Source organism: Cynocephalus volans, chromosome 3 (genome assembly GCF_027409185.1).
Source record: "Cynocephalus volans isolate mCynVol1 chromosome 3, mCynVol1.pri, whole genome shotgun sequence".
In the NCBI taxonomy this organism is placed as follows: Eukaryota; Metazoa; Chordata; class Mammalia; order Dermoptera; family Cynocephalidae; genus Cynocephalus; species Cynocephalus volans.
In genome coordinates, this window is record NC_084462.1 from 73,244,974 (window position 1) to 73,263,759 (window position 18,786).

At 42.1% G+C, this 18,786-nt stretch overlaps 2 protein-coding genes across 6 annotated transcripts in view; one reads left to right on the plus strand and one right to left on the minus strand.

Annotated features, from left to right (window-relative positions):
- The first annotated feature begins 593 nt into the window (after positions 1 to 593).
- Positions 594 to 16,987, plus strand: LCTL (lactase like). Of its 3 annotated transcripts, XM_063090357.1 has the most exons (13): positions 594 to 711; positions 1,268 to 1,431; positions 2,123 to 2,210; positions 2,524 to 2,633; positions 4,636 to 4,764; positions 5,053 to 5,148; positions 7,161 to 7,215; positions 7,315 to 7,476; positions 12,704 to 12,978; positions 13,466 to 13,592; positions 13,821 to 14,020; positions 15,395 to 15,458; positions 16,872 to 16,987. In XM_063090357.1, the coding sequence occupies exons 1-13, from the start codon at positions 594 to 596 to the stop codon at positions 16,985 to 16,987; spliced, it is 1,704 nt and encodes a 567-aa protein (XP_062946427.1). The 3 variants fall into 3 exon arrangements, with proteins under 3 accessions (XP_062946427.1, XP_062946428.1, XP_062946429.1); XM_063090358.1 differs by lacking the exons at positions 594 to 711; positions 1,268 to 1,431; positions 2,123 to 2,210; ... (1 more) ...; positions 13,821 to 14,020; positions 15,395 to 15,458 and having other exon boundaries at positions 4,675 to 4,764; XM_063090359.1 differs by lacking the exons at positions 594 to 711; positions 1,268 to 1,431; positions 2,123 to 2,210; ... (2 more) ...; positions 13,821 to 14,020; positions 15,395 to 15,458 and having other exon boundaries at positions 4,675 to 4,764.
- Positions 16,535 to 18,786, minus strand: part of ZWILCH (zwilch kinetochore protein) — a 34,863-nt gene continuing 32,611 nt past the window's right edge. For 2 of the 3 annotated variants that reach the window (XM_063090355.1, XM_063090354.1), the window contains 2 exons: positions 18,649 to 18,763; positions 16,535 to 17,127 (listed from right to left, as the gene is read on the minus strand). In XM_063090355.1, coding sequence (XP_062946425.1) covers positions 18,675 to 18,763 — 89 coding nt within the window. In that variant the 3' untranslated portion in view covers positions 16,535 to 17,127; positions 18,649 to 18,674. The remainder of the gene's footprint in view (positions 17,128 to 18,648; positions 18,764 to 18,786) is intronic. The other variant, XM_063090356.1, reaches the window with a different exon arrangement.

The window sequence follows — 18,786 nt, forward strand, 5'->3', positions numbered from 1 at the left end:
CCAGCTGCTGCTCTGAGGGTGTCTGGGAACAAGCACAACTGTGGGTAAGCTGGCTGGGCTGGCACCAGATAGGGGATCCCAGTGGGAAGGAATCTTCCTGACATTCAGGACTGAAGACCCTGGAATGGGTGACCCCAGAGGGGGGAGGGTCTTGCCTCCGTGTGTGCCTCCATGTGTAGTGGGAGTGCTGCAGGGGCTCCTTGGTTGTCCTGCCTCTCCCATCAGTTCAGAGCGTCCCTGAGGCAGAGATGGTTCCCCGTCAGATAGGGGCCCCTCTTGGGGTACAGGCTGGATCTTCCCCAGCAGACGGAGAGCTGGAGAGTCAGGGTAATGAGAGGGGTGGTTTGGAGCCTGGCCCATCAGACCCGGAGCTCCCCAAGCCCAGCCTTTGTCTTCTCCTCAGTGTTTAACACAGGCCTGACATCCGGTGTCTAGCCTCAGCCTCTGCTGGTGGCTCCAGATAAAGCGCCCCCCCTTGCCGTACTGCTCCCCTCCTGGCCTTTGCCCCAAACCAGGATCTGGCCCCCAGCCTGGCTGCATGGCCTGAACATGTCAGGTGTGCTTCTTTCAGGTATGGGGGAGGGCTGGGTGCCATGAAGCCAGTGCAGGTTGTCACCCTTTGTTGCGTACTACTGCTGGTGTCCAGGCTGGGGGCCACCAGGAGGGTGTTCCCAGAAGAGGCCTCCTTCTACTATGGGACCTTCCCACCTGGTATGTCCATTCCTCTGTTGGTCTGCTCTCCGTCTGTCTGTCTGTCGGCTTGCCCACGCTGGCTGACTTGCCAAGGAGTTTGGTGTTATAGCTTCTTGAGTGATAGGATGGGAAATATACCTCCAAGAGGTTGTTCTAAAATAAAAGAAGTTCCTAACAGATTTTTCTTTCTTTTTTTTTTTTTTTTTAAAAAAAAGGCTGGCCAGTAAGGGGATCTTAACCCTTGACTTGGTGTTGTCAGCACCACGCTCTCCCAAGTGAGCTAACCAGCCATCCCTACATGGGATCCGAACTCGTGGCCTTGGTGTTATCAGCACCGCACTCTCCCAAGTGAGCCACGGGCCGGCCCTCTAACAGATTTTTCTTAAGTTACTAAAAACTATAAAGATAATAAATGCTAATCAGAACTAAAACTGTACAAAAACTGTTTTTAATACATTGCATCTTCACTCACCCTGGCCTACCCGCTCTCACTCCTAGCGGGACAAGCCCTGGGGGACAGGGCAGGCTGGTGGGGAGGGGTGCCTTGAGGCCAGTGCGGGTCCTCTGCCTGCAGGCTTCTCCTGGGGTGTGGGCAGCTCCGCCTACCAGACAGAGGGTGCCTGGGACCAGGATGGGAAGGGGCCCAGCATCTGGGATGCCTTCACACATGATGGAAAGGGGAAGGTGCTTGGGGATGAGACAGCAGATGTGGCCTGTGATGGCTACTACAAGGTCCAGGTGAGTGTGGGGTTTGAGGGGATGCACGTGTGAACACATACACGTGTGAGCATGTGCCTTGCCCAGAGGTGGGGAGTGACGTATTGAGGGGAGCCCAGGTGACAATGTCACTCCAGTGCTCTGCCAAACACCTCTTATCCCAGCGCAGCCAAAGGGGGTGGGGCCAGTGGCAGCTGGGGTTTGAGGCTTGTGGGCTGAGAGTGTCAGGACGTGGGAGGGTGGATGTAGGAGGAACGGAAAGCAGGGCCTCCCCTGTGCATGCCTTAGGCAAGCAGTGGGTAGCTGAAGGCTGATGGCATGGCCCAGAGCCTGCGGCCACCACGGCCTGAACCCCCGGTCCCTGCCTGTGAATTGTTCCCCCACAGAGAGAGAGGGACCGGCTCATCCAACCCCTCACTGACCTCTCTGGCTAGCTTCTTGAGAGATTCATCACCCAGGTTTATTAGGAGCACCTGATGGGCTTCCCAAAATCCCCCACAGCCTGCATTTATTTGACTCTTGGCATAGCCCCAGCATGAAATGCGGGCAGGTCCCCCACTGTACAGATGAGGAAACAGGTCCTTCCCCTCCTGCTAAGAGTTACAGACAGCAGTGAGCTTTACCCTTGGGCCCAAATGACCCCTACCTTATATTTTCCCCTGACCCAGGGCCCCAGGTGACCCAGCCCTGCCTCCCACCCCTGTCTACACAGGAGGACATTGGTCTGCTGAGGGATCTGAATGTAAACCACTACCGATTCTCCCTGTCTTGGCCCCGGCTCCTGCCCACAGGCATCCGAGGTGAGCAAGGGCAACCCCTCCCAAGCCCAAGTGTGGTGCCTTTTGGCCAGCCATGATGGCTTTGCAGGGACACCACAGAGTCTTGAGGAGGGAGACCAGCCCCTGAACATGGTCACTGCTGGCAGCAGCTCTCACAGGTGCTTCAGGTAACAGGACTCCCAGGAGTATCTATACTGCCCTCTGGGACTCGGAATGCTGGTGGGATGAGGGTGCCTTTGGTCCAGCAAAAAGCCACAGAGCCCAGGAATGCTGCACTCCAGAAGGCCAAGGCTAAGGTCCTTGCTTGTAGAGTCCTCTTTTATTTCACCTACAGCTGAGCAGGTGAACGAGAAGGGAATCCAATTCTACAGCGATTTCATCGATGCCCTTCTGAAGAGCAACATCACCCCCATTGTGACTTTGCACCACTGGGATCTGCCACAGGTGAGGGCCAGGGGAGGGCAGGTGCAGGGTCAGAGGCCCAAGGAGAGCTCAGCTCAGTAGGAGGGAGCCTGGTTTAAGAATCTGGGTTTGCCAAGGTGGTGCAGAGGCTGGGCTTGCCTGGACTCTGTGCATGTGGACTCTGAGTCTGTCCTCCTCGAGCAGGGGCCACTGGGAGTTGAGGGATTTTGGCTCAAAACGTGAAGATGTGAGCAAGTGAAGAAATCTCTCTGACTCAGTGTGTTAGTCTGTTTGTGCTGCTATAACAGAATACCACAGATTGGGTAATTTGTAAAGAACAGAAATTAATTTTCTCACAGTTCTGGAGACTAGGAAGTCCAAGATCAAGGCACTGGCAGATTTGTTGTCTGGTGAGGGTCTTGTCTCTGCTTCCAAGGTGGTACCTTGAACCCTGCATCCTCTGGAGGAGAGGAACGCTGGGTCCTCACGTGGCTGAAGGCAGAAGGGCAGAAAGGGGGCAAGCCCTCTATCAAGCCCTTTCATAGGGCATCTAATCCCATTTCTCAGGGCAGAGCCCTCATGCCTCAATCACTTCCCCGCAGCTGCACCTCTCAATTCTGTTTCATTGGGGATGATGTTTCAACTTGAATTTGAGGGGACGGAAACGCAAACCATAGCACTCACCCATGGCACGGACATCACGTTAGTTTAGTTGATGTTTGTAGTCAGTAAAAAGTGCGAATCCTGATGTTTTCCAAAACATTTGGCATAAAAACATTTTTTTAAACTGTAAATAAACATGTTTTGACTATGGTTTGCTGACATGGCATAATAAACATCTGTTTAGCCTTTTTTCTCCAGTTTGTGAGCCGGTACCACATGCACTTATGTGTGACCCACCACCCCCAGCAATGTCCATGAAGTCTCAACGTGCTTATGAACATCACTGTTAGATGTCGTTACTCAAGCAAGGTTTTCATTCATTCAACAGGCCCCACGTATACGAGTATAACTCTCTAGGACATGGGGCAGATGGTGTTGGGTACAGGGTTGTGGAGGTCAGAGGATGGAGATGTGGCTTCAGGAAGACATTGGGGAGAAGGCAGCGTCCCAGCAGAGTTTTGAAGGGTTTGGGTAGGCGGTGGAGGGAAGAGTGTTCTGGCTGGAGGGAGCACAGCAAGGAAGCAGGGGAGGGGGCGGGGGAGGCTGGGCAAGCGATTTGGTTAGTCTGGGGAGCAGGCAGGAGAGGGGAAGGCTAGAGGCTGGAGGAGCAGGTGGAAAGGCCTCAAATGCCGAGCTAAGGTGACTGGGAACTGGGGTTTGTTCTGGGGGAAGAGGAGCCACCGCAGGCCTCTAAGCTGGGGCTAGGGGTGAGGGGCAGAGCAGGCTTTAGGGAGATGAACTGGAAACCACTTTCTGGCCTCTTCCTAGGTTAATCTCTTCCACTAAATTGCCCTGCTAGTATCCCCTCAAACCCACCAAGAAGAGCTCACTAGATAATCTCGCTGGAATGACAAGTCTTGGGAAAACCCTGCCCGCCTGGGTAGCCGCGTTTGGTTGGGAGAGCCCTCTGCTGGAGAAAGCACCCCCACCCCCTTACCGGAGGCTCCTGACATCTGCACGGTCCTCAAAATCCTCTCCAGAGCTTTCATGCCCAGCGGCAGATGTCATTTCTTCAGAACTTATATTCAAGGTGTTCTTCCCTTTATCACACGTCTTTCCCCTGCAAATTTTCTTAAATATTCTCTCTGTCAAGTTCCTTCTAAGCATGAGAGTTGCAGACTTCTGCTGTTCCCTCCCTCCCTCTTGTTTGTATAAGGCATTGCTACGCAGCTTATTTACACATTTAAATTGTTCCATGGTTCATTACTGCTACTGTCTTCACATCTTAATCCCCACAGGCCTGCCTGTTTGCTCCTCTTTCCCCCAGACAAGGCTCTCTAAACATCCTCCGTAGCTGTCATCACCCATGTTTCTCCCACAAACTCAGCCAATTGGCTCCAAAAGTTTCTCTTGGGGCATCTGCTTCTCTCTCTTTTCACAGCTGCTCCAGGACAAATATGGCGGGTGGCAGAACGTGAGCATGACCAGCTACTTCAGTGACTACGCCAATCTGTGCTTTGAGGCCTTTGGGGACCGGGTGAAGCACTGGATCACTTTTAGTGATCCTCAGGTAAGCAGGGCCCCTCTCCAGGTGTGAAAACCCACTTCCTGCAATGGAGTGCCCCCTGCCATTTCTTTTTTTTTTTTTTAAAAGATGACCGGTAAGGGGATCTTAACCCTTGACCTGGTGTTGTCAGCACCACGCTCACCCAATGAGCTAACCGGCCATCCCTATATGGGATCCGAACCCGTGGCCTTGGTGTTATCAGCACCACACTCTCCCGAGTGAGCCACGGGCTGGCCCATGCTCCCTGCCATTTCTCACAGATCCTGTGGTCCCCACATGCTGTCCCTACAGGCAATGGCAGAAAAGGGCTATGAGACGGGCCACCATGCACCAGGTCTGAAGCTCCACGGCACTGGCCTGTACAAGGCAGCACATCACATCATTAAGGTGAGATGGTCCTTCTAAGAGTGAAGCCTGGGTTCAAGGTTGAGGGATGACCTATACTGTTAGCTCAGCCTGCCCCGGGGCTCCAAGCCTGAGCTCAGGCCTCTGCTGCTCTCCCTCCAAGTCAGCATTTTCTACAGCACCTTCCATTCTGTGAGGATTTATGGAGGGCCTATCCTGTCATCCAGCCCTCTGCTGGACACAATGGCTGAGACATTATAGTGGCTGCTAAGAGATTACAACCTAGCCAAGAGGATGGAGCACATACATATGGGAATTTGTTACCTATAGGTCCAAGCTGTCTTGTGAGGAATGGTGACAGGAGGAAGGGGGTGTGTGACAGTGAGCTAGGGGCTAACGTCTTCAATGAATGAGTGGACAGTAGTAACTGGAGGTTGATGAAGGACAGCAGACCGAGGGGTTAGGAGTGGTCATCTGATAACATGGACTCCAAAGGACCTGGGTTGGTTTTTTTTGGGTGGCTGGCCACTGTGGTCCAAACTCTTGATGCTGGTGTTACAACACCGTGCTCTAAGCAAGTGAACTAACTTGCCGGCCCAAGAGCTGGGGTTTTTGAAGGAGGAAGGAGAAACAGTTTGGAAGCAACAAGAAAGAGCAAGGCAGACTCCACCCCTCCTTCAGGCCCTAAGTATGTAGGGTGAGGGGAAAAAAATGGCCTCTGCTTGAAAGAGCTGCAGCGGAGGTGGTCTTTGGGGCAGCCGGGCATCAACTAGGGCAAGAAATTAAGTGAGACTTCCAGAGAAGATGCTGCAGGCAACAGACCATGAGTTACCGGGCACAGGAAAGGCTTGAAATGGTGGGGAGGGAATTGGGTTGTATTGCAGGACATATATGAGGATACTGTGCTGACTGGGGAACAGCGGCGTGAGGCATGATGGGATTGGCTGCAAAGGACACCGAGCAAAAGGTGGACAATCTGTTCAATTTGGAAGGCAAGGAGCCACCAGGTGACTGACATATCAGACCCCCTTTCTCATTCTTTCTACCTCTGGCTTATGATTTCTTAAACTGTGGACATTTAAAGGGCAGAACTCTAAAGATATTTTAAACAGTGAACACAGAAGTTGCTTTTCAGGCCTTATCTACAAAAGGCAGTAAGCTGAATAGATGTGATTCTGATATTGTTTTGAGATGGTCCACTTCATTAGACAATCCCATGATTCATTATGTTTTTCTAGTTGGTATTGCTGGCTGGCAAAAAATATAGAAGTATCGGAGAGAAGGCTGATAATTAAGAGTTCTCTGTGAGTAACAAACAAAACCCCCAAATTTTGTAGCCTTGAGATATTCAGTTTTTCTAGATCGGTGCTTCTCAAACTTTAGCAAGCATTGGAATCATTTAATAAATGATTATTAAAACACAGATTCCTGGGCCCCACTCCCAGAGCTTCTGACTCAGTAGGTCTGGATGAGGGCCCAGGAACCTGCATTTCTATCATGTTCATCTTAGATGCTGATCCTCTTGGTCTGGAGGCCACACGCTGAGAACTGATGTTCTAGATCTACTTCCATCTCTCTTAGATGCTGAACTATCCTTTGAAATAGCCTCTAAGGCAAGCCAGCAGGTCACTGGTGGAGAATACTGGTGAAGGAAGCTAATTGACATATGCTAGACTCCATTTCCCAAGACTGTTTCAGATTTTCCTTACTTACTGAACACCTGTGGGAAAAGTACTGGCTAGCTGCTACAGAAGACAAACAAGAACAAAACAAGAAACATTAGCAAAAATCATAGAAACAATAAATAACAACACAAAGTGGTTTATGACAGACTTAGACCAAGTTTCCTCTATAGTACAAAGGAAATACTGTAAGTGCCTCCAGAGGTCAAAGTGAGACTATGGATTGGGATAATCAAGGCTGTATTTATGAAAATGGTGGGTCTTAAGTTGGATCTCTAGAGTTAGGAAGGAAAGAAAAGCTACCCCAGACTGACAGGGAGGAGAGAAATGGACGAGCCAGGCACCTATGATGAATTCCTGCTCCTCTTTCAGGCCCACGCCCAAGCCTGGCATTTGTATAACAGCACATGGCGCAGCAAGCAGCAAGGTGAGTTGTAATCCCACACGTGTGCTGAGAACAGAGAAGTGCCCAGAGGACCAATGGCACACCTGCCTCCCATCCCCCTTTTCTTTCTTTTCCTATAAGGTCTGGTGGGGATTTCACTGAACTGCAATTGGGGGGAACCTGTGGACATTAGTAACCCCAAGGACATAGAGGCTGCTGAGAGATACCTACAATTCTGCCTGGGTTGGTTTGCCAACCCCATTTATGCCGGTGACTACCCTCAAGTCATGAAGGACTATATTGGTGAGTTAAGTCACGTTTTTAAACTCCAGATACCACAGCAACAGTTACTGAGCTTAAGTGAAATGAGCAAAAGGCAGGCGGATGGAAGAGCTCTCTGGGATTGGGAGAGGCACTCAAGGGATAACCAGACCCCAAAGAATTGAGAACTGGTTATTTGAATTGCCAGGGAGGGACCCAAACAAATCCCTAGACCTGGAAGTTGAGAACTTTCAGAAACCAGGAAAAAAACTGGCAGTTATTTGGGCTGCTCTCTTTTGTGTCCTGCTGCACTGTCTCCTCCTCCTGCTCCAGTCCACTTCAATTGCACTCAAGTAGAAGAGGAAAGTCAAAAATACAGTCATGGGCAGGTGCCAGTTCTATTGTAGGTTCTTTCTGTCTCTGGAGAAATACTTTCCAAGTCCTGGTTTCCCCGGTGTCAGAGAAGAGAATAAAGACAGGTAGAGATCACAGGACTGTATCAGCTTGGACGCTGCTTTTTGTTTTTTTCTTACAGCTGGCTGATGCAGGGAAAAGAACCCTGGACCTTGGTGTTGTCAGCACCATTCTCTAAATAACTGTGCTAACTGGCTAGCCCAGCTTGGATGCTTTTAACTGCCACATAACAGAAATTCCACCTAAAATGGCTTGAAAGCTAGGAAATTTAGCATCTCACCTGAGTCCAGAAAAGGGTGATCCAGGGCTAGTTAATCCAGCCCTCAGGGATGTCTTTTGAGGACTCAGGCTCATTCCATCTTTCTACGTTGGCACCTTTAGCCAGCCCATCAACCAGCTCCCCATGGCCACAAGATGACTGCAGCAGCTCTGGCCATCACACCTTTGCACAGCAACACCCAAAGGCAGAAGAAAGGGGTTATATCTGTTATATCTGGGTCTTTTTTCCTGCCAATTTTTTTCCGAATTTTCTTTTTGGGAAAATTTTCTAATGACCATCCAACCCCAAAACGCTTTTCACCTTACAAAATTAAAATTTTATATCCATTAAGCAATAACTCTCCCATTCTCCTCTTCTCTCAGCCCCTGGCAACTACCATTCTACTTCTGTCTCTATGATTCTGACTACTCCAAGTACCTCATATAAGTGGAATCATACAGTATTTGTCTTTGTGTGACTGGCTTATTTTACTCAGAATAATGTCAAGGTTCATCCATTTAGTAACATGTCAGAATTTTCTTCCTTTTTAAGGCTGCATAATATTCTGTTCCATGGTAAACATGGGAGCAACTCAAGTGTTCATTGATGGATGAATGGATAGGCAAAGTATCCATTCATCCATCAATGAACACTTGAGTTGCTTCCATGTTTTAGCTATTGTGAATAGTGCTATGAACACGGGTATACAAATATCTTGATACCCAGCTTTTAGTTCTTCTGGGTAGATACCTAGAGGCAGAATTGCTGGATCATATGGTAAATTGAATTTTTAATTTTTTGAAGAACTGCCATACTATTTTCAACAGCAGCTATACCATTTTACATTCCCACCAGTAGTCCATAAGTTTTCCAATTACTACACAGCCTTGATAACACTTGCTATTTTGTATTTTTATAGTACCCATACTAAATGGTGTGAGGTGTATCTCATTGTAGTTTTAATTTGCATTCCCCTAATGATTAGTGATGTTGACCATTTTTTCCTGTGCTTATTAGCCATCCATATATCTTCTTTGGAAAAAATGTCCACTTGAGCTCTTTGCCCATTTTTGAATTGGGTTTTTGTTGTGGTTGAGTTGTATGAATTCTCTGTATATTCTGGATATTACTCTTTCATCAAATATATGATCTGAATATTTTCTCCCATTCTGTGCATTGCCTTTTTACTATGATGATAGTGTCTTTTGATGCACAAATTTTAAAAATTTACATGAAGTCCAATTTGTCTAGTTTTTCTTTTGTTACCTGTGCTTTTGGTGTCATATCCGAGAAATAATTGCTGAATCCAATGCAGTAAAGCTTTTGCCTGTGTTTTAAGAGTTTCATAGTTTAGGTCATACATGTAGGTCTTTGATCCGTTTTGAGTTAATTTTTTTCATGTGGTATTGGTGAAGAGTCCAACTTCATTCTTTTGCATGTGGATATCTGGTTTCCCCAGCCCCATTTGTTGAAAAGACTGTTCTTTCCCCATCTAATGGTCTTGGCACCCTTGTGAAAAATCATTTGACAATAAATGCAAGGGTTCATTTCTGTGCTCTCCATTCTATTCTATTGGTCCTTATGGCAGTACCACACTGTTTTGATTACTGTAGCTTTGTAGTAAGTTTTGGATTCAGGATGGGTGAATCCTCCAGCTTTGTTCTTCTTTTTCAAGATTGTTTTGGCTATTCAGGGTCCCTTGAGATGACATGAATTTTAGGATGGGTTTTTCTATTTTCACAAAAAATGTCTTTGGGATTTTGATAGGGATTGCATTGAATCTGCAGCTCACTTTGAGTAACATTGATATCTTAACAATATTAGGTGTCCCAATCCAAGAACATGGGATGTGTTTCCATTTATTTACATCTTCTTTAATTTCTTACAGCAATCTTTTGTAGTTCTCATGGTACAAAAGTTAATTCCTAAGTATTTTATTGTGATGCTATTATAAATGTAATTATTTTCTTAATTCCCTTTTCAAATTGTTAGTGTACAGAAATGCACCTGTTTTGTATGTTGACTTTCTATCCTGCTACTTTGCTGAATTCATTTATTAGCTCTAACAGTTTTTTTGTGGAATCTTTAGGGTTTCATATATGTAAGATCATATCATCTGCAAACAGAGATAATTTTACTTCTTCCTTTCCAATTTGGATGTCTTTTATTTCCTTTTCCTGCCTAATTACTCTGGCTAGAACTCCCATTACTATGTTGAATAGAAGTGGTGAAAGTGGAGGAATCTTGCCTTGTTCCTCTTGTTTATAAGAACAAGGAAAATCTTCCCAGGGAACAGCTTCTACCCCCAGATGACTTCCCTTTGTATCTCAAGGGACAAAACTGTCACATGCTCAGGCAGATGCCCTAGACCACCATGACTAGGGTCCCAGAGGCTGGGGAGGGGGCAGGACTCCCATAAGGATATTCTTCCTTTGGAAGAATATAGGCATGGGACTACTGGGTAAACAATCAGCAGCGTCTGGCCATAAGAATCCAAACATATTATCTCTGCCTGATTTAGAGGTATCAGCTCACACCCACCCTAAAATAAAGAGAAGCAACGATAACACTGAAATTGGTTACAATTTCACACAATAAGGCTATATCTGTTTGACTAAAAGGAAACTTTCAACATTACAAAAATTTCCCTTTCTAAAGCATCATTTATCAGATTTATCTGGGACAGGAGGCACCAAGTTCTAATTCTGACTCTGCCACTAACTAGTGAGTGACTCTGGGCAAGGTGTTTCACTTCTTTGGTTCTCAATCCTATCATGTGAAAACGAAGGCATTACACAAAACCTTTAAAAGTCTTTTTGGAATAACCAGTTCTGTGACACTTCGATACACATACACTCAAAACCTTGAGAATTTCCTCAAACGCACAAGGAAAAAGCACAGGGAACAGGACAGTGCCCATGTCCGTGGAGATATACCTTTTCATTCACATGGTACATTTGCTGTCTTGGGACCCTCAAAGGCCATTGCAGGCGTCATAACAGGATTGCAGTAAAAAGCCAAATGATTATTTGTCAAAGAGAAGTCCCTGGGTTTACAGCCAATAATCCCAGACCCTAACTCCAAATTTGTGATGATGCAAGTGGGAAATGAGCTGAACTTTTCCTCTGTACAATGTGTGAAGAAGGATCCTCTAAGCAGTTAAAATTTTCCTTAGTGGTGAAAACATTCTGCCTGAAATCTTGTTCACAAATTATTTCCAGGTCTCTTAGAAGCACTCTTTTATTCACAATAAGTATATGAACAAAAGCATTTTCTAGACCAGCGCTGTCCAATGGAATTTTCTGCAGTGACAGAAATGTTCTATTATCTGTGCTATCCAATACCTCTAGCCCTCTATTTAAGTTTATCAAAATTAAACAAAATTAAAAATTCAGTCTTTTAGTAGCCATATTTTAATAGCAACATGTGGCAAGTGGCTACTGTATTAGACAGTGTGGGAACAATGACAATACCTGGTAGTTTTTCTCAAGTATTACTGAAAGTAATAACATGCTAATATTTTTAAGTTATTTAATAATACAAACTTTTTACTCATTTAACCTAAATCAATAGACTCACTGGAAACATTTTACAGTTTTATTTTAGATCAACTCATTTTTATTCATTTTTAAACACTTATTTTAAACATTTTTAACATTTTAAACATTTTTGTTGTTTTCTTTATTCATTTATTTAAAACTGCTTTTGCACAGATTATACAAGGACATGTTTCAAATTTTTTAAAGTACAAAAAAGTACAAAGTGAAAAGTCCTGTTCCTATCCTCCCCAAAAGGAAATATACTTCCAGAGATGGACTGTGAATATGTGAGCAAAAGCAGTGCTGTTCGTTCAGTGTATGTAATTATTATATGTAATACTACGCATCTTTTTTTTTTTTTTTCCATTTATATATATATATCGGCAATCTTCCCACTTTGGTACATAAAGAGCTTCCCCATTCATTCTAATGGCTGCACAGTGCTGTGCTAATGGATATTTCATCATTTATTTAACCAGTCCCTACTGAAAGACATTTAGGTTGTTTTGCAGGGTGAGCTACTCAATCTGCAATGAAGATCCTTATACACACATCTTTTTAAGTGTGAGTAAAGTGTAGGATAAATATTCAGAACTGGTCAATGATAAACAGGTTTGGAACATACATTTTTACAGTTTTGAAGGACAGGACAAAATTGCTGAATATGGAGGCTGTATCAGCTTACATTACCATCAACAATTAGCCTTCCAGTTTCCTACCCAGAGGTAGCCAAAATTACCAATTTTTGATGTAAAGAATAATACAAAAGTCCAACTCTATTTTTTTCCAGATGGTTGGTTACCCAGTTGTACACATATCACTTACTCACTTACTGAGTAATCTGTGAAAATACTACTTTTAAGCAACACAAACCTTTTAACTTTGTAGATGGCATTCAAATTTCAAAATCCAGTTCGAAAGACTAAGGTTATTTTCATGCAGATGAATCCAAAGCCCAGCTTTTATGTCAACATGTACAATATGAACATGTTATATAACAACAAAACAATTGTAAGAAAACAAGACTTTGTTAAATTCTATTTTTCTTTCTCAATAGGAAGAAAGAGTGCTGAGCAAGGTCTGGATATGTCAAGATTACCAGTGTTCTCACTCCAGGAGAAGAGCTACATTAAAGGCACATCCGATTTCTTGGGATTAGGTCATTTTACTACTCGATACATTACAGAAAAGAAGTACTCCTCCCGCCAAGGGCCCAGCTACCAGAACGATCGTGACTTAGTAGAACTGGCTGACCCAAACTGGCCAGATCTGGGGTCAAAATGGCTATATTCTGTGCCATGGGGATTTAGGAGGCTCCTCAACTTTGCACAGGTGATTATCAAATTAAGCTACTTAAAAGACGTTTTTGACCTGAATTTATGTTCTCATGGCTTAAGCAAAGGTCCTTACATTTGAAAGTTAAAAGAACAAGCCCAGTTATTCATATTTCAGACGCTACTCACTATAGGCCTTCTAAACTAACACATACTATTAACCATTTCTTTGTATATAACTTTAGCTAAAATTCTTATCGCACATTTAGTTACTTTTCCCGCCCTTCTCACCTGAAATGGAATCTGTGGAAAAGAACAAGACCTAAAGTACATTTTCCTTCCAACAGTACTGATTTATTGACAAATACATTCTTTCATAAGAACTTGCCTCCTGCCTATATTCATCTGTAAACAAACATGTTAACTGATACCACTAAACACGAAAATACACTTGATTAGAATGTGTTCCTATAGCAGCCTCTGATTCAGAAACCCACCTGTAAGTCATAATTTTTAAGATATGCGTTACTATGACTCACTTTCAGACTCAATATGGTGATCCTCCTATATACGTGACGGAAAATGGAGTATCTCAAAAACTACACTGTATTCAATTATGTGATGAGTGGAGAATCCAATACCTTAAAGGATACATAAATGAAATGCTAAAAGGTGAGATAAAAACCAAGACTGTTCTTCATATATTTTTCTATTTAACTTAGACAAAATTTGGTAACACACATGACCTACTAAAACTTGCTCCAAAATCTCATAAATGAAAACATTTTAACATTATCTTCACAATATTATTTTTCTAAGTAAACAAAATACATTAAAAATAGAATACCAGCTCCCCCCAAAAACAAAAACAAGTAAAAATGGAATAAAATGTCTTTGCAGCTATAAAAGACGGTGCTAATGTAAAAGGGTATACTTCTTGGTCTCTGTTGGATAAGTTCGAATGGGAGAAAGGATACTCAGACAGATACGGATTCTACTATGTTGGATTTAAAGATAGAAAAAGGCCTCGCTATCCAAAGGCTTCTGTTCAATATTACAAGAGGATTATCACTGCCAATGGATTTCCCAATCCAAGAGAGGTAGGACTGATTTTTTGATGATATGTGTTCTGAATTTTAGAAAAGCTAGGCAGCTGGGGTGCACAAAGTCTGGCAAGCAACTCTCCTCTTTCCTCCATGAAAGAGGACAGGGGTGTTCAGCATGGCCCTCATCTCCTACCTCTCACCATCTCCGTTCATTGCTTGGAATGGAATAAGCATGCCTTAAAATTCAGTCACTAACACTTAGAGCATTAAGGCACTATGCAGGAGCTCCATTTGCTTTAGGTTATGATAGGGCAAAGTCAATAGACTTTTAGTTAAATGTTGGGCCGGCCCGTGGCTCACTCGGGAGAGTGTGGTGCTGATAACACCAAGGCCGCGGGTTCGGATCCCATATAGGGATGGCTGGTTTGCTCACTGGCTGAGCGTGGTGCTGACTTTTAGTTAAATGTTATTCTAAATGTTGAGTTCGATGCAAACAATGTTATCTACTCTTCAACATATGTAAAAACAGTTAAGTAAGTCAAGTTCCTAATGACCAAATAATTTTCATTACTTTTCCCACCAAATGGCAGAGCCATTCAAACATAGTGGCTCCAAAAGGACATTAAAAATAATGAAGCTTGGGCCAGCCCGTGACTCACTTGGGAGAGTGCGGTGCTGATAACAACAAGGCCACGGGTTCGGATCCCTATATCGGGATGGCCGGTTGGCTCACTTGGGAGAGCGTGGTGCTGACAACACCAAGTCAAGGGTTAAGATCCCCTTACCAGTCACCTTTAAAAAAATAATAATAATAAAAATAATGAAGCTTAATAATCCTTTAAAACCTACCAAACATTTTCAGTAGTCTAGATTTTTCTCAGCTCTCTACCTATTCTCTATGTTGCTGCACCTATTGGCAAGGAATATAAATTATAGTGTGTTTATAAAAATAAATTTTAAGAATATATCTCACAGGGCCAGCACGTGGCTCACTTGGGAGAGCATGGTGCTGACAACACCAAGTCAAGGGTTAAAATCCCCTTACCAGTCATCTTTTGGAAAAAAAAAAAATAATAATAAATAAATGAATAAAAATAAATTTCACTTTTTTACCAAAATTCTTTTAGGGTGAGTCCAGTGCGACTATAAATAAAAGCAGTGACTGATAGCTATCAGGCATTTGCTAATTTTACATTATTAGAAAAACACTAGATTGTGTGCTCAAGAATAAAGACTCTATTCTCTGAGTCCTTCACTACGGTGCACATAGGTGTTCAATAAATAGTAACTAATTTAAAGTATAGACAGATTTCTAAAATACTTCTTTTTATACCACATTTACTCCAAAACTGATTTCATGCAGTAAAAAATTAGTCTATGATGACATTATTCTAAGACAACATTACTTATCAAGTGGGTTTTCATTAGGTGGAAAGTTGGTACCTCAAAGCCTTGGAAACTTGCTCTATCAACAACCAGATGCTTGCTACAGGTGAGTTTATTTTAACTTTGTCCTTCAATAATTAAACTACATTACTATACATATAATGACATTACCCAAATCTCAAAATCTGGATCTTCAAAAACAACTTGTGATTAAAAATGGATTTTCTTTGAAGGAATGTCAAATTTCTATTTCGTCAAATTTCTATTTTCATTTTAAATATTCAAAACTACCACAAAAGAAGTATTTTATCCACTCTAGTTTTACTCTTTCTGAATCATACCGTCAATTTACATACCTACTATTTTTGTTATAGTGGGCTTGTGGAAGGAGAGGGAAAGTCAATTATTATACCAAATGGAATGAAAAAAAGCCAAAAAACACTCCAGATCTTACATTCACTCATTCAGTAATTATTAAGTACTCACTATGAGCTAGGGGGTGTTTTAAGTCCTGGGGATACAGTAATGAATAAAACATGGTCCCTCCCCTAGTGGAAGGCATCATTTCTTATGCAATGGGATCTACAAGAACCAGAGATGTAGAATAACTAAGATGCAACTATGCACCAAGAAATGCCAATACATATCATTTGTCTCTTTGAATTTTATCTTTATTTCTTCATAAAGGCAATCAGAGAAATACATTTCCTGTTTTAACAAACTCATGTTTAATGTGGTATCAGTGTAGAAAATGCTAGACCAAATCCTACCAATCCCACTATTTTTACAGGCCAATATTCCACCATGGATCAATATTCCCAAATCTAAATAACCAGGCAATATTAAGGATGTTATGTTCCTTTAAAGTGAAATAAATTTAATGTACAGAAAGTGAAGAAAAATCTAATGTTGAGCCTATGAACTCTATGAGAGCATGACCTGTACCTTATTTATCTAGTAACCAGGGTACTTGGCACACATTGTAAAAATGGGTATTTATTATATAAATGCACATGAAATATGCTTACCATTTAACTCTTAAAGATTAGTATTTAACTATCCAAGAATTACCATAAAAATTTTAATATAGAAATTCCTATACCTCTTAATAATCACAATAACATCTTTGAAAGGCTAGAAATGTTTCCCAAGGATTTTTCTTTCTCAAATCACCTCGATAAATTTTAAGAACCATAGAATATGACTGCTAATATTCTGAGACTAATTCAGGGTAAGCATAAGTATTGATATATATTTAGACTTTATTACAGTACTGGTGGAAGAACCAAATCTAGGCATTCTTTATCCCATATTTTCTGAAAAATTTTCAAAATTCACGTAATTTTTCAGTAACATCTAATTCACCAGGTTCTCTTTTACAGCAAATAATAATAATTAGAAAATTTGATGATGCCATTTTTCAAGTTTTTCCAATACAGTCAAAGCTTTTAAGATGAAATTATATTTGCTAAAATGATCACATTCTCATTTGTGGTGGTTATTCTCTTTACCATTTCAGAGCCACTGCTGAGTCACATGCAAATGGTTACGGAGATTGTGGTGCCTACAGTCTGCACCCTCTGCATACTCATTGCTGCCGTTCTACTAATGCTCCTCCTGAGAAGGCAGAGCTGACAGGATTACCAATTTTGGAGTTTCATTTTTCATAAAGAATCTTCAGGATCTTCCTCCTTTTTTTGCTTTGAAGGTTTATGTACATTTCTGTTTTCAGGCTCTGTAATAATTACCTTTTTTCTCTCATTTTTTGGCTTGTGCTAGGATTAAAGAATTATAAAATAAAAATAAGCATAATTAAAATAAAAAGCACATGTAATCTCACCCCTCCCTAAGTTAATGTTAAGATTTTGCTGTCTTATGTATGTATTTTCATTTTACAAAAATGAATTCATAGTATACAAACTGTTTTGTTACTTGGTATTTTTTCATTTTTAAATCTGTTCTGAAATATTACTTTAATATACAAATGAATACCATCTCACCACTGTCCTACACATAACAGAATCAGTCTATAGATAACAATCCCTCTGAGTCATAAATCCTATTATCCAAGCAGGGAAAAAAGCATTAGTTGGGTACCAAGTAAATGAGCACATACACTTTTCTGAGATAAACTTCTCACAATAAATTAAATTCACTTTACTCAATGACATACCTCCAAGGAAATATTACATATATAATTCATTTATCCTCTAGGTAACTAAATATTTTATTTGTTAAAATAAAGGTCTAGGGCTGATAATACTAAGGTCACAGGTTGGGATCCTCGTACTAGCCAGTCATCGAAAAGAAAAAAGAAGGGCCGGCCCCGTGGCTCACTCGGGAGAGTACAGCGCTGGCAGCACCAAGGCCACGGGTTCAGATCCTATATAGGGATGGCCGGTGTGTTCACTGGCTGAGCGTGGTGCAGATGACACCGAGCCAAGGGTTGTGATCCCCTTACTGGTCAGAAAAAAAAAAAAGGTCCATTTTATTCTTAACTATGCTACAATTGACTAATTTTCATTTATTTGGGGACAAAACATGACAACATAGAGTCACATCAGGCATTTTACTCATTATCTGATTTCATGTAATGCTGTTTCAGAAACCCAAAAACAGTAAGATGTAAGAAAATGTTATTCTATTAATTCTTTTGGTTAATATCTCAAATCAAAATATTTCAGAGTATTTACATCTGGGCCTTAGTCCTACAATTGGACTGAAATAAAATTATTATTATTTTTTTTTTTTCTAAAGATGACTGGTAAAGGGATCTTAACCCTTGACTTGGTGTTGTCAGCATCACGCTCACTCAGTGAGCTAACCAGCCATCCCTATATGGGATCCAAACCCATGGCTTTGGTGTTACCAGCACCACTCTCTCCTGCGTGAGCCACAGTCCGGCCCCAAAGTAAAATTATTTTTAACAAAACTTTGCTTCCAATGTCAAATTGATACGCCTGTTCAGGGTTTTTCTCTTCCATCAATGTTTTTGAAACCAAACTCACTTTCTACTATATATACACAGATTTTAAATGGAAAGACACTACCACTAAAAAAATCTTTTTTTTCATTTATCTGCTTTTAGGATTAAATTGACCTATTAATTTAACTACAAATGTCAGAAATTAAAAACTTGCACTGCTCAATAACATCTGGTAAGCCTTTTATGTGATGACTATTAAATAACCCATATGCCTAATGTATTAAATCAACATTTATGTTGCAGAAAAAACTAAAACATGATACTTAATACATTACAAAATATTTAAAGAGAACAAAAAGAACATAAATACCTTACAGAGGACCCCATTAGCATACTTCACTTGAAATGCACCTGGCTGCAGGTAACCATGTTAGTAAAGGATATCCTTTCTTCCAGGCTACCATTTAGTGTTATTTCAGAAAAATCTGTAACCAGAAAAAGAGTGGGA

What these genes read in the sequence shown, in the direction of transcription:
- LCTL (XM_063090357.1), top strand. Translation starts at nt 594, where the DNA reads ATGAAGCCAGTGCAGGTTGTCACCCTTTGTTGCGTACTACTGCTGGTG. An exon ending in CCTGCCCACAGGCATCCGAG is followed by an intron (nt 2,211 to 2,523) that starts GTGAGCAAGGGC and finishes TTTCACCTACAG; the next exon opens with CTGAGCAGGTGAACGAGAAG. An exon ending in ATGGCGCAGCAAGCAGCAAG is followed by an intron (nt 7,216 to 7,314) that starts GTGAGTTGTAAT and finishes TTTTCCTATAAG; the next exon opens with GTCTGGTGGGGATTTCACTG.